Source organism: Pimephales promelas, chromosome 23, assembly GCF_988280905.1.
Source record: "Pimephales promelas chromosome 23, fPimPro1.hap1.1, whole genome shotgun sequence".
In the NCBI taxonomy this organism is placed as follows: domain Eukaryota; kingdom Metazoa; phylum Chordata; class Actinopteri; order Cypriniformes; family Leuciscidae; genus Pimephales; species Pimephales promelas.
This window is the reverse complement of record NC_142791.1, coordinates 12756336-12769701: the sequence shown is the minus strand read 5'-3', so window position 1 is coordinate 12769701 and position 13366 is coordinate 12756336. Positions and strand designations below refer to the sequence as shown.

The following is a 13366-nucleotide window of genomic DNA, read 5'->3' as shown; positions in this document are numbered from 1 at the left end:
GTCCACTTAAAGTGAAAGCACAAGAATCCAGTTTGGACATCTCAAGGACCATTTCTTTTATTTTTGAACACAACAGAAGCGAAATCTATCAAAATACCTGGATATTTACACTGGAACCAAACTGTCCTGTTGTGATGCCCCACTCCAGGCCATGTGATAAAAAGCCCTTATCTCTTAAGACTTAAAAATGCTAGATATAATAGTTAAATAAACAATGCAGAATATTGTGCTTCCATACTCCAACAGGGTAACAAAGAATGGTAAAGTCTGATTTGTATGTAGATTTCGGATCATGAGACTCACAACAACTTTCACAAGCAGCACATGGGTCAGTTTACTTCGTGGATAAGAAAAACACACAAAAACACTATATTCTGGAAGAATATCAAGGAAGGGATGTAAATTGAAAAGGTGCACAAGCTCTTAAAGGGATAATTTAGCCAAAAATGAAAGTTGTCATGATTTATTAACCCTCATGATGTTTCAAACCTGTAAGATAAAATAATATATTTTGAAGAATATTGTTGTTCAAACAACATTGGACCCCATTAATTTTCATTTTATCAAAAAATCTGTCATTTATCAAAAACAATCCCCTTACAGGTTTGAACTGATATGAGAGTGAGTATAAATGAGTAAATGATGACAACATATTGATCATTTGACTGACAAATCCCTTTAAACTGAAATTAGTTGGGTAATATCAATATCAAAAAAACTCAATTCACTAGAATTTTGTGGTTAGATTCTGCTTCTATCAGCCGGTCTTTCAGTAAAAATACTCCTCCGCAGGCCGAGAAACAGAACAGCACTACAAATCAAAGGTGTTCGCTCTTCTCATGACGCATCACAGTCTCACTCTGGCCAAGACACAAGAACAGCTCATCAGCCCACATCTCTCAGTCTGTTCGTGTTGGGTGAAGAGACACTTGGCCAGTTGTTGAAGAGGTCATCTCCTGAATTTGCGAAACTGCTTGCGGTAGGGCTGGGACCTCTTGTCTCTGTTATCGGGGGGCTTGTTGTAGATGTACGCAGAGGGTCCGGAATAGTCATCCGGGTTTTCTTCCATCATCTGCAGCTTGGCTTCAATGGCACGAATCTTTGCATTAACACTTTAAACAGCAGAGGAAATAGAAAAGGAAACCTTCTAATCCAATCCAAATTGGTCACTTAAGTCAATTTGAGGCTATTTGGAAAGAGTTGATGAGAACAAAAAACAGGAGGGAATCTAAAAGAGGGAAAATGAAAGGGAGCTAGGAGGTAATGTCCCAAACCTCAGTGTGGTTGGCATCTCCTCTGCTTCGCTGGACGAAGGATCTAAACTGGCCGGCACATTTTTGTCTCCTCTGAAGGGTTCAAACTTCTGAAAGCCAACAAACACACACCAGGATGGATATAAGACAGGTTTTACACGAGACACTGAGACAAAATGCACTGAGGGTTGTTTCACTTAAACACATTTGATTGCATTAGAGAGCAGGCTGCTTATTAGTCATTTGCTCTCTTGGAATAGTGTGGGAAAAGTTGGGCTACGCAACGTCATAAACATTCATTCCACTCAAAAATGTCCCTCCAACCACCCTTGCGATCATGAGGATGATAATGATAGCAGCTCATGGGAATCTGTGGGGAATAAAAACAAAGAGTGATTAGAAAATGCTTTAAAATGGGAGATGATGACACATATTTAGAAAAACGGACAAAATGAAAACAACAAAAAAATCTTTGGATTCCACACCACAAAAAAGGACATCGTGAAATTGCTTTTGCAATGCCTTTAACTTCCAAAATGTGACGCATTTATTAAGTTAACCTGATTAATTAACTGGAAAATGGTGTCGGCTGCGACTATTTATTCCTGTCAAGGATTGGAATTTGATCTGTTGGGATAAATTTGTTTGGATCTTCATGTTGATATTATTAGAAGTGCTTGCCGTCCCAAACCACTGACCCAAAGTAAACTTTGGCAAGTAACTACTGTAAATGCTTAATAAATGATAATGTGTTTAAAATGTTCCTTTTGAGCGGTGCTTTTACTTTTCAAAGCAATCAGACCTGGTGGACGATAAAACAGGTGGAAAAAAACATGGACTTTCATTGAATGACCACATCTAGGGACCAAATTATCAAATATATCAATATCACCCCTCTTTGAAAGTAGGAATACCTGAGCACAACCCTACTTTGCGACCATCCGATTCCTTTTTTATTTTAAAACACTTTTTACAATTTATTAATTAATTTGTTTATAGTAAAAAACTACAGTGAATAAACATACATTTCCAGTCATTCATTTCAGCTTAACATTTTTTCAGATGCATTTTTTTAAACAACAAAATTTTTTTAATGACAACAAAACACTGAAAACGGCATATGTTCTTTAGGTTTTCATTTGTTTGTTAAAAAAAAGGATGAACTTGCATGACCTTTGTAAGCAGGGCAAATATACCAATTATAATATTTTTTTTTAAATCATATTTTGTGTGGCAAAAAAAAATCCACGTCCTCCTCCCATTCGTGACTGTACACAAGAAGGTTGCACGGGTAAGCATAGTTTCTTCTAAAATATTTACAAATGCTAGCACAGCCTTGGTTACTTTAGCAGAAAAATCTTCTGTAAAATAATGTAATATAATAATAATAATTAATAAAACATATATCGCAGTTATTTCTTCACTTGTAAAATCACATCTTTCAAAAACTATAAAGCAATGTTCTACAGTCTGTTTCTGATCCCTTATATAAACTTACAAATTTCCCTTTTGTTTATTTTTCTTTCGATTGCTACACTCTAAAAAATGCTGGGTTGTTTTAACCCAACTTTGGGTCAAATATGGACTAACCCAGCCGTTGGGTTAAATTTTTACATTACATTTTTAACCCAACATTTCGGGTTTGTCCATATTTGACCCAAAATTGGGTTAAAACAACCCAGCATTTTTTAGAGTGTACACTCCACCCAAATAACTGCAAACCATATATATATATATATATATATATATATATCTCGAATGATCAGACAGCCACAGTGAACCCAGGGGCTTCGAAGCGCACAACTGATTTACACACACACACTGAGACCTGTGGGTGAGATCGGGCAGTGGTCAGGGGGACCTGCAACCAGAGCTGCCTGCTGCTACTTGTTGTCAACAAGCCTGCACTGTTGACCTTGACCCCAGCCTGGTGTCCCTTTCCCCTCAGACAGGGAGGGCCAGAGGAGCGGGATTCTCAACCATACAGGATTTCCTCATGCCCAGCGGCAGCTGCCTATTGTTAAGGAGCAGGGAAGCCCCTCTCTATAGCTTAACTATAGGTGTGATGCATGATCTTTATGGACTGTTTTGAAGTAGCAACATCCTGATATTCCATAAACACCTACAGAAGCATAAATGAATGTCATGGATTGTCATGGCAAGTTACAGTACAGACTAGAAATGTACGCTTTCTGATGCGAGTGTGGTGCACATGCAGAACTGGCCGCCCAAAGTTCACACTTTTCTAGACTGACTGCTCCAACTACTTGTGATATGCTACCCTGTTTAGGTTCACTATGCGAGAGACTTTAGCAATGGATGATGTGCCATTAATTATACCTTTCATGAGTGCAGTGTTCAAACTCGAACACATAAAACGGAGAAACGTCGGCCTTGTTGCCGCTGTCACAGTGAGTACCACAGTTAAGCATGGTATACAGGCCCACGAAATGAGAAATGACTGGTGGGAAGGTATTTATTTGCAAAAATGCGTTTCCAGTGCGGAGTACTGTTAGTCAATGTTTTACTATGTTTTTTATTCTTACACTACACTTTAAAAATCCCAAAGTAATTAACACTTTTGTTCAGCAAGGATATATTCAATTGATCAAAAGTGACTAAAGATAGTTTTAGGCTATTTCTGAATATCTTGCGTCTTGTGTGCTTATACGTCATCATCAACCATCGAAGTTCAATAGGGTTCAACAGTTCCTGCCCCCTTTGTCAGCGGTGCTGGTTCCGGAAGTCTTTTTTTCATTAATTTTTCCCATAGGGATTAAAAAAAAAAAGTCTTTGTTAAAGAGTTATGCCATGAAACAAGACATATCAGCTACAAAGTGAATCACAACATTACAAACTTTGAAGCAAAAAAGTTTTCGAAAAACTGTACTTGACGGCTTTAGTGAGGGAAAGAACTACAATCCCATGAAGCATTGCAACAGCATTATCAAATTAAAAATTACAGAGAAATATAAAATGTCATGTACAAATGTTTATCTATCTATCTCTATGCAATATTTTGTTTGAAAGTTTAATGCAAAATATGCATATTATATATACAAATATTTCAAGAGCTTAGAAAGATCAAATTGATTACATTATATATTCATGGCAGTGGGCGGAGCTAAAAAGATGCTCTTTTGGCACATGTTGCTTTTTCAACTCACTAATTGGTGTAATTTTCTGTACAGCATCATGGTAATGTAGCTCTTCTGCTGTAAAATACAATTATTTTAAAAAGATATATTTTTTCAACATTTATAAAATGTTTTTGTGCATCAAATCAGCATTTTCAGAATGATTTTTGAAGGATCATGTGACACTGAAGACTGGAGTAACGATGCTGAAAATTCAGCTGTATGAATAAAATAAAAATAAAAAGCAGTTGTTTTAAATTGTAATTTTTACTATATTTTGATCAAATAAATGCAGATTTTATGAGCATAAGAGACTTCTTACTTTCAAATGGAAGTGAATAACTAAACTTTTAAACTTCTAACTAAACTTTTAAATGGAAGTGAATATTTTTAACAATTTATTTATTAGTGAAAAAAAACATACTAAAGTAGTATTACAAATCAGAATCAAGAAGTTATCTAAAAAACTATATATCTATTTCTTATTTGCAATTTATTTTTTTAAATTATGCTCAAATAAACAAAGCTCAAACAAACTAAGCAAATATTAGATTAAAGAATATACATTTTATTTCAGCAATGTTTAGTGAATAGTGTGGTATATTTACATGCTTTACATCATCCAAACAAAACAAAAGATCTAGTAGTCTGAACAATTCCCATGATATTCTGGCTTCTAGATATGGCCTTCCTTCAATAGAAGTCTATTGGATTTTGTCCTGTTTTATCATCTGTCAGGAAAAAATCGAAAGTCTGATCGCTTAGAAAATTGATTTTACCAAACCACTAACCTATGAGTAATTAGTAAAACTGTAAATCATTTCTATTTGTGTTACTTACTCACCTTTACCTGAGCATGAGCCCAACGCACCACTAACTTCTTAGAAAGTGCCAATTTTCCATTCAAACACTGAATGGCCCGTTCAGCCTCCTGTGATGGGCAGAAAACACATTTAATGCTTTTATGATGATCACAATTATGCATGAATCTCATCCATCTACATTTGAAACCCTCTCTCAAAGATCGCCTCTTCCAAAGTCTCTGGAATCCAAACCTTGCTGTGTGTTTGTTTGCTACTTTCGGCTGTTGCTGGAAGCATGGCGTAATGATAGGGAACAATAATGGCTGATGATGGATCACCAGCTTTCCAAGCTCTCATGAAGGGCGTGAATGAGATCTATAAACACACATTTCCCCTTCAACAACACCCTTGGGACTGCCTCATATTAAACTCCTAATCTCATCAGCTGTGGGTGCCTCTTAAAAACGTGCATAACATTTCTGGGTCATAACTGACACTTCCTTTGGTATTTTGGGTTGTTAATTAGATGTTGTAAAGAAGAACGAGAAGAACCTCTTTGGTGTGGAAGTTGACGAAGCAGTATCCTCTTGGCTGGCCCTCCAGAGGACCTGATTTATGGAACAGGAAGTCAAACTGCTTGACTTTGCCAAACTTCTCCAGGAGCTTCACTAGGTGGTACCTGCAGGAACACAGAGAGAGATATTTTTTTATTTTCAAGTCCATTTGCCTTTTGCAAAATACCTCCAAAATAGGAGTTCGGCACTCATGATGAGATTATCAAGGACAATGGATTCGTGAGCAATTGTATTCATGATGCTTCCTTTAGCAAATGGCACAAATAACTGTACGAACCAAGAATAAAAACATGAGCGATAACCATTATAAAAGCCACAAGGGAATAATGCATGCCATGGAATCATAATTCTTTGTAAGTAAGGCTTGATCAGAATGACAGGTCGCTTTACACCTTTTTAGCTGGTGTAAATCTATTATTCACACAATACAAAGGATACAGCGGGGGGACAATGAGGATATAAAAAAGCGGAAGACTGAATTCCCCCAAGAGTTTAATTTAAGACAAACAATTACAACGAGTGCAGCTACTACAACCTGATGTACGGTAATAGCCAATAGAAGACATGGGAAATGACTATAAGCCCCTTATTATTGCCAAAAAACAGTTACTGGTAAAATTGGTGTTTTGGACCCCATTGACTTTCACTAGATAAACACGTCTGTGTTTATCTAGTAATCACACAATCATAATCACACACTGGTCGATTTTTTGATGCAGCAATGAGTACAAGTATAAAGAGCTTGTAAAACAGGATTAATGAATTTCTTTCCAAGAGAACTTCACGCTGAACCTGTGCTATTCAAACAAAGAGAGAGTATAAATAGGCTTCTTCAAACAACCATGTCCACAGCATTCAAGAGCAGTCTAGCATAAGGCCGAACATTTGCAAGCACCTTTGCTTCAGCATGTTCACCTGTACGTCATCCAAACCGTTAACGTTTAATGCGACTTGACGCTGCATGAACAACTCAATTTGCACCCAATGTTGTTTTAGTATGTTGGCAAAACCACTTTTAAAGAACGTAATATCAACGATCAATGACACTGTGCTAATGTTTATGTCAAGATCAAATATTTTATTATAATGTACTTTAAAAAAATGTATGCCCTAAAAAATATCCAGGTGAAAAAGAAAAAGCCTCATTAAAAGGATTAAATTCTTGAAAAGAATTAAAACAAAGAAGTTTTGCTTCTTTAGTTATAACTTAAAAAAAAAAATATTATTAGGGCTGGGCAACAATTAATCGCGATTAATCGCATCCAAAATAATAGTTTGTGTTTACATAATATATGTGTGTGAAGTGTGTATAATTATTTTGTATATATTTAAATACACACACATGCATGTATATATTTAAGAAAAATGTGTTCTTAATATATCAAATATTTATTTATACACATATTATGAATTATGTATAAATATATATAAAGTATATACATGCAAATATTTCTTAAATAATTATACACACGACACACACATATTACGTAAACACAAACTTTTATTTTGGATGCGATTAATCGTTGCCCAGCCATTTTAAATCCGTGGTGCAACCAGTGTGCAGGAACATGAAGGGTGGAAGAACAGAAAATAATATCAAGTTCAGTAAGTCTTCATCTTGGCTGCCCTTACTTGTCATTTACACTCTAGTAAATATGAATTATCTTGTTACTAGTGTTGACATTGTCTCCAATTATTCATCTTGACGTACCATGATGAATGTGGCACCACACGGGCATCACCTAAACCAAATTCTAGAGATTCAGTAATGCAACTCAGGAAGGCATTCAAGCATTTCCTACAGCTGAGCAATAGCTGGGAAAGCTACCCAACTGAGTGTCAGGAACGTGCAAAACGTGAAGTGTCAGGAACGTTGCTCAGGATAAACAACAATGCATTTGTGGAACTACTAGCTTCCAGCATGACAGCCAGAGTGGTCTGGGAGTTGCCTCCTAAACCGAGACAAGGAGATGCCTGGGATTTCTTTGTTGTTCCAGTTGGTTGAGGTTATTTTTAGTCCTGGAAAGGTAGGAACGCAGATAGAACTGGGGGTCCTGGCTTCAGTATTAATGTTTTCCCCTCCTCTCCCAGGAGCTTTTCTCCAAGTAGTATTTCGCACTTTCCCAGCCACCACCCTCTCAGGCTTGGGCCACGGGATCTTCCTGACTTGCTGCAGATTGAAGAATTGATAGTGGCCCGACTCAAAAGAGACAACCTGCAGATTTTTTCAGGCCACAATGGACATCCCCAGAGGGCAATAAAATGTGCTGTGGGCAGGAAGAAGGGGTCCGTCTAAGGAGCTTGGAGTATTTTGTGAAAGTGTTGACATAGGCCAAGCATGTCATCTGTTTGGGCCAAAGTCATCGAAACACTGCCCAGTGCCCACCCACCTGCAACGTCTCTCGTTTCAGTATCGCTGCGCAGACCTTGAGAAGCATAGCAGCACAGAATCAAGAAAACAGCCTGGATATCAAGAAGCGATTCCAAGAGACACGTGTCTATTTCAGATGATTGGAGGGTGTGGTCTAAGGCCAATGCCGTTTTCCTCCTAGGCCGTCCCATCGGATAGGGCCTGCTGTTCTTTGCTGCCGTAATAACGGACAATGCAAAGCAGAGCTCCAAAAAGCACAAACAACCTGCGGCACATGGTAGATCCATCACCGGCCCTAAATGGGCCCCAGTGGAGCATGGACAGGTCAATATGTCAGCCTGTTATTACGACAGCAGCCCCAGCTTTGTGTGAATTTGTCCACCACACCACAGGCCTTAACTGTGGGAAACGAACCCTGAAAGAAAGAGTTTGTATGTTTGTGCATGCATGATGGGGTGGAGCTCTGTAAATGTTGACGGATGTTTTCATTAGATGGAAATGCGCAGAAATGTTGTCATCACTACCCTTATTATGGGTCATCAATCTTCAGCACCTGCCATAGGAATGTCCCTCAAACTACAGGTTTAAAGGGTTAGTTCACACAAAAATTTAATTTCTGTCATTAATTACTCATGTCGCTCCAAACCCATAAGGTATTTTTGATGAAATACAAGCGGTTTCTGAACCAGCCATAGGCACGCGTCTCACAGTTCAAACTAAATAAGGCTGGGCAACAAACTCAAGCTCCTCTTCTCTTATATCTAATTCGCTATTACTGGTGTTTTGTTCTACTCTATCCTTCCGCGTTCATCAATACGTCATGCGTTGGGTCAGAGGTCACTCTTCCACCAATGATTATAGTGACAGTGATTATTTGAGGTTGTGGATGATCCTTTACATTACTCTAGTCTGTACACAAAGTTCATCTGAAAATTGTTTTCAACAATTTGTATAATTATGATTTTAAAAAATTGGTTTATGAGCTAAATGAAGGGAACATAATTACATTTCCAGAAACTTCCATTTAAAGCCACGCCCACTTCTGGATACAGATACAGTTATTGGCTAGACTCATAACCCAGTTCCATATAATCAGGAATTCTTGATATCAGGACACTAATAAGTAAGTTTCCAGTTATTATGAGAAGGAGACAGCTCTGCAAGGGGCCGATCTCTGGAAGTGAACATCGACTTGGCTTACTAGTGGATTGAGACACACCCTAGACTGAGATTTGGAGCAGGGCTGATTTAACAGGTGGAAAGTATGAGACTTGTGCAATTTAAGCACTGTGACTTGTCATGGTGCCCAAGCACTGACTATCAGAATCATATATTTATAACACATTTCAGTGGAAAAGAAACGAGAGGAATTGAGCAACTGCTCAAATGTGTCCAGAAACTGTAATTTTCCATCTAGCTGCAGCTTGTGATTAATGTAATGATGATGGTGAAACTTAAAGTCAGTAAAGTAGATGGATTAGCACTCAGAAGAGACTGTTTACACTGAAAGAACAGAATGATTTTCTTTTTTGTCTGACTGAAATTTGTTGGTGATTACTTGTAGAACTGTAAATGTGAACTTTGCAGGCTTTTCCAAAGCGGTGATGTATTGAGATCAATCATATTAAATAAATAAGGCTGTTTGTAAAGTGGCGAGATGGAATGAGTGACAAATAAGTGTTTTTAAATAATCTGAATCTAAGCACCAAGCCTCATAGGTGATTTTTCCTATATTTTAATTTCCAAAATGTTACTTTAGCTTGCTACTTTATAGGAAACTGACAGATGATAATTACTTTTACATATAACATAAGAGAGACAAATGGAGTGTTCATATTTTGTTTTTGTTTTCAATGCCAAAAACTACTGGGTAAATCTCATAAAAACTGTCAAGAAATGTCATATTTCAGACAAATATTTTGCATTAAGACATTAAGCTTGCATTTTAGGCCACTAAATTATTTTTTGCATTGTGACATATCTTTTATTATAACTAAGCACCACCTCCTGCACAATTATAGGTTACTATAAATCAGAACAATCTAAATTTGTATTACTGTAACACAAATATAGAATGATATATGAATAATGAAGAACATTTTAAATACAAGAGTTAGTATACATCATGACAGTATTTTTTGTTTTGAACTTAATTAATGCTAATTAAAGAAATCCCCAGGGGAACAATGTCCTTTACTGTCGTGATGATTATCCTGGCAGTGCAAAAAATCTTAATGGTCCTGTTTGACTAAGGTTTAACTTTCCATTTTAGTGCTCGATTTTAAAGATCTGACATATAGACGACTGGATAAAAGCATCTGCCAAATATATAAATAACATCTGTCTGTAGTGGAAATGTGTTTGGGATTTTCCAAATGTTTTAATCAATCTGTTAAGAGCACTGGTTGACTGACTGGTGACTCGGCAGTCCTTCATGCATTAGGATATATTAAAAGGCACACTACAAAAGCAATGTGGTTACATGCTTTTCTGGCTCCTTTATTTACACCTGTATTGACAACTGACCACTAGTGGTTGACCGATATCTGGCTTTTTTAAATTATCGGCAATGGCCGATAAGTTTTTCTGTCTGGCCTATAATTGTCTGAAGCCATATTTAGATATTTAGACAACAAAGGGACTCTTATTTTGACAGCGGCTAGAAAGGCAGCGCCTGACCTTTAAATTAGTGGATGCGTCCGAAATCACATACTCTCTTGGGTAGGTTCTTATTTTAAATAAATGCTCTCCTGTGGCCTCATGGGATAGTAAAGTGTCCAACATACGCACACTTCAGAATCTCACCGGAGGACGTAGGTCATCCGGGAAATTTTTCTACTATATAGTTTACATATAGTATACTATGTTTTCTACTATATAGTATGGAAGTATGTGATTTCAGATGCAGCCCTTAATTTCAACTATGCTGTGCTATAATTTTCACTTGTTGTCACTTTTCTTTTTTTGAGAAAATATTTTTCCAGTACTTACAAATTTATCAGATTACTGACTGTTGGTTACATTTAATTTCTTTTTATTTATGTTTCAAATATTACTCTATTTGTGATAAAATAGGATTACCGAATCAAGATGTTAGTAAATCATAAATTCATAAAATCCAGCTTTTTGTATTGATTCATTTTACAGTTCATTATTTCTAATTTAGTAAATATGTTAAATAAATCTAATCGTCATTGCAGCAATTGTTATGCATGTTAGCTAAATTAAAATGAAATAACAGCCACCCTGTGTTCGGATCACCAAACAAGGTTGATTAACAGGTGTAAACAAATCCAAAATGTCCAAAAGGTTATTGTGCTTTAACCAGTTGATCCATCACACTGAATCCCTCAAAGCTTTTACCTTCTCGGTTTCTTCATAAATCTCTCTGATGATCCCTCCACAGCTGCTACAGTGCAATACCTAAGTACCTTTCTACCTCCCAACTCAACTACTACTCTCAATTATCCACTTACTTGGAAACCCCAGGAAAAAACTGCCTTTGGGTGAATGCTGACCTCACATAGCAGGACTTCACCACTCTGTGTTGTGTGTGTGTGTGTGTGTGCAGCATCTGCAGGACCCTGAAGTGGAACTCACTACTACAAACACTCCCAGCATGTGAACTAATTAATCTTCCCAATCACCAGCCTGTGGGCATCACGGCTGTTTTCATTCAAGCAGGTTATTTAAAGAAAAACAGAGGAGCGAGAGGGAAGGAAACGCCTGTCTAGACGCCAGCCCGGGCAAGCCGTACATTTTCCAGGGGCGCTCTCGCAACGTGTGCTATTTCTCTCGTGCTTCCCTTCCATGTCACCCAGCCACCCCCTCTCCACCTTGAGCAGCCGCTACAGGTTCACAGAGTAAACACGCCAGGTGAATGAGAAATGATGGCAGCCCCTCAGCAAAACAGGTCTCCACGGCCGAGCGGCTCTCTTTAACACGGCTTGTCGTCATCTGCTCATTCTCCAGCACAAAGACACGCTCGGCTAATCAATCACCTGGGTCTGCCTCAGAGGCAGTGCAGCACTGGGTTTCTGCGCAGGCAAACACTCACTCTGTGATTTTGGGGTCAATGTTACCGATCCAGAGCCGATGACCGTCCTGTGCCGAGCCACCTGACAGGATGGAGGCATTCTCCACAGTCTCCGAGGCAGACTGCATTAGGGGCCTGAGGAAAGTCAGAGAGATATTTCAGTCATGTTCAGGTATGTGTGTGTGTGTGTGTGTGTGTCTGTCTGTCTGTGTTTATGCATTTATCTATCTGACTGTGTCTATCTATCTATATCTATCTGTCTGTCTATCTATCTATCTATCAGACTGTGTTTGTCTGTCTACCTATCTATCTGACTGTCTATCTATCTATCTATCTATCTATCAGTCAATCTATCTGTCTGTCTGTCTATCTATCTATCTATCTATCTATCTATCTGTGCCTGTCTGTCTGTCTATCTATCAGTCAATTTATCTATCAATCTATCTATCTATCTGAGTGTCTGTCTATCTGTCTATGTGTCTATCTATCTATCTATCTATCTATCTATCTATCTATCTATCTATCTATCTATCTATATATATAGCAAACAGTCTGTGTCTATCTATCTATCTATCTATCTATCTATCTATCTATCTATCTATCTATCTATCTATCTATCTATCTATCTATCGTTTTATCACATAACACCTCAAATATACATGACTGAACTGAACGAAACACTTCCATAGAACTCTAATTTCATATCAAAAGTATAATAACCCTCTGAGAGTGCGATGCATGCAGAACAGTTAGCCCAGTGTTTAGGTCTCTGACAACAATTCAAATGAAGTATGGACATGATAACGTCAATATGATATTTTACAAACCATTTGTCGCTTAAAAACAAGATATGGTTATAGAAAAGGTTGTAACAATATATGATAAACAATATTAAGCCGAAACATTATTATTTATATACATCAATGGCTGTTGAGCTAACAACTAGCAAGCAGTGTTATTAGTTTACATGCTTTAGCGAAACACTCACCCTCCTCTCGTATTCCTCTCCTCTGCTCTCTAAACCTAAACTAAATATGCTATGTGCAAAATCTGGTGGCACTGCCTCAAAACCTAAAATTCATCTCGTTTATATGCCACACGAACGAGTCAGACAAAAACATTGAGTGCAGCCAGTTAGCTTTAGCATCCCTAACCCTAACATCAACAACGGCGCCATAAAGTGACGTTAAC

General features: G+C 37.6%; 1 protein-coding gene across 1 annotated transcript; it reads right to left on the bottom strand.

The window, feature by feature from the left end:
- Positions 1-31: 31 nt before the first annotated feature.
- On the bottom strand, positions 32-13365 carry rbm18 (RNA binding motif protein 18). Its single transcript, XM_039675529.2, has 6 exons — positions 13164-13365; positions 12197-12310; positions 5746-5872; positions 5241-5321; positions 1275-1363; positions 32-1112 (listed from the first exon to the last, which is right to left on the bottom strand). The coding sequence occupies exons 2-6, from the start codon at positions 12301-12303 to the stop codon at positions 950-952; spliced, it is 567 nt and encodes a 188-aa protein (XP_039531463.1). The 5' UTR covers positions 12304-12310; positions 13164-13365; the 3' UTR covers positions 32-949.
- Between the last annotated feature and the right edge of the window lies 1 nt (position 13366).

What these genes read in the sequence shown, in the direction of transcription:
- rbm18 (XM_039675529.2), bottom strand. Translation starts at nt 12,303, where the DNA reads ATGCAGTCTGCCTCGGAGACTGTGGAGAATGCCTCCATCCTGTCAGGT. An exon ending in TCAACTTCCACACCAAAGAG is followed by an intron (nt 5,322 to 5,745) that starts GTTCTTCTCGTT and finishes TGCCCATCACAG; the next exon opens with GAGGCTGAACGGGCCATTCA. An exon ending in GAGATGCCAACCACACTGAG is followed by an intron (nt 1,113 to 1,274) that starts GTTTGGGACATT and finishes TGCTGTTTAAAG; the next exon opens with TGTTAATGCAAAGATTCGTG.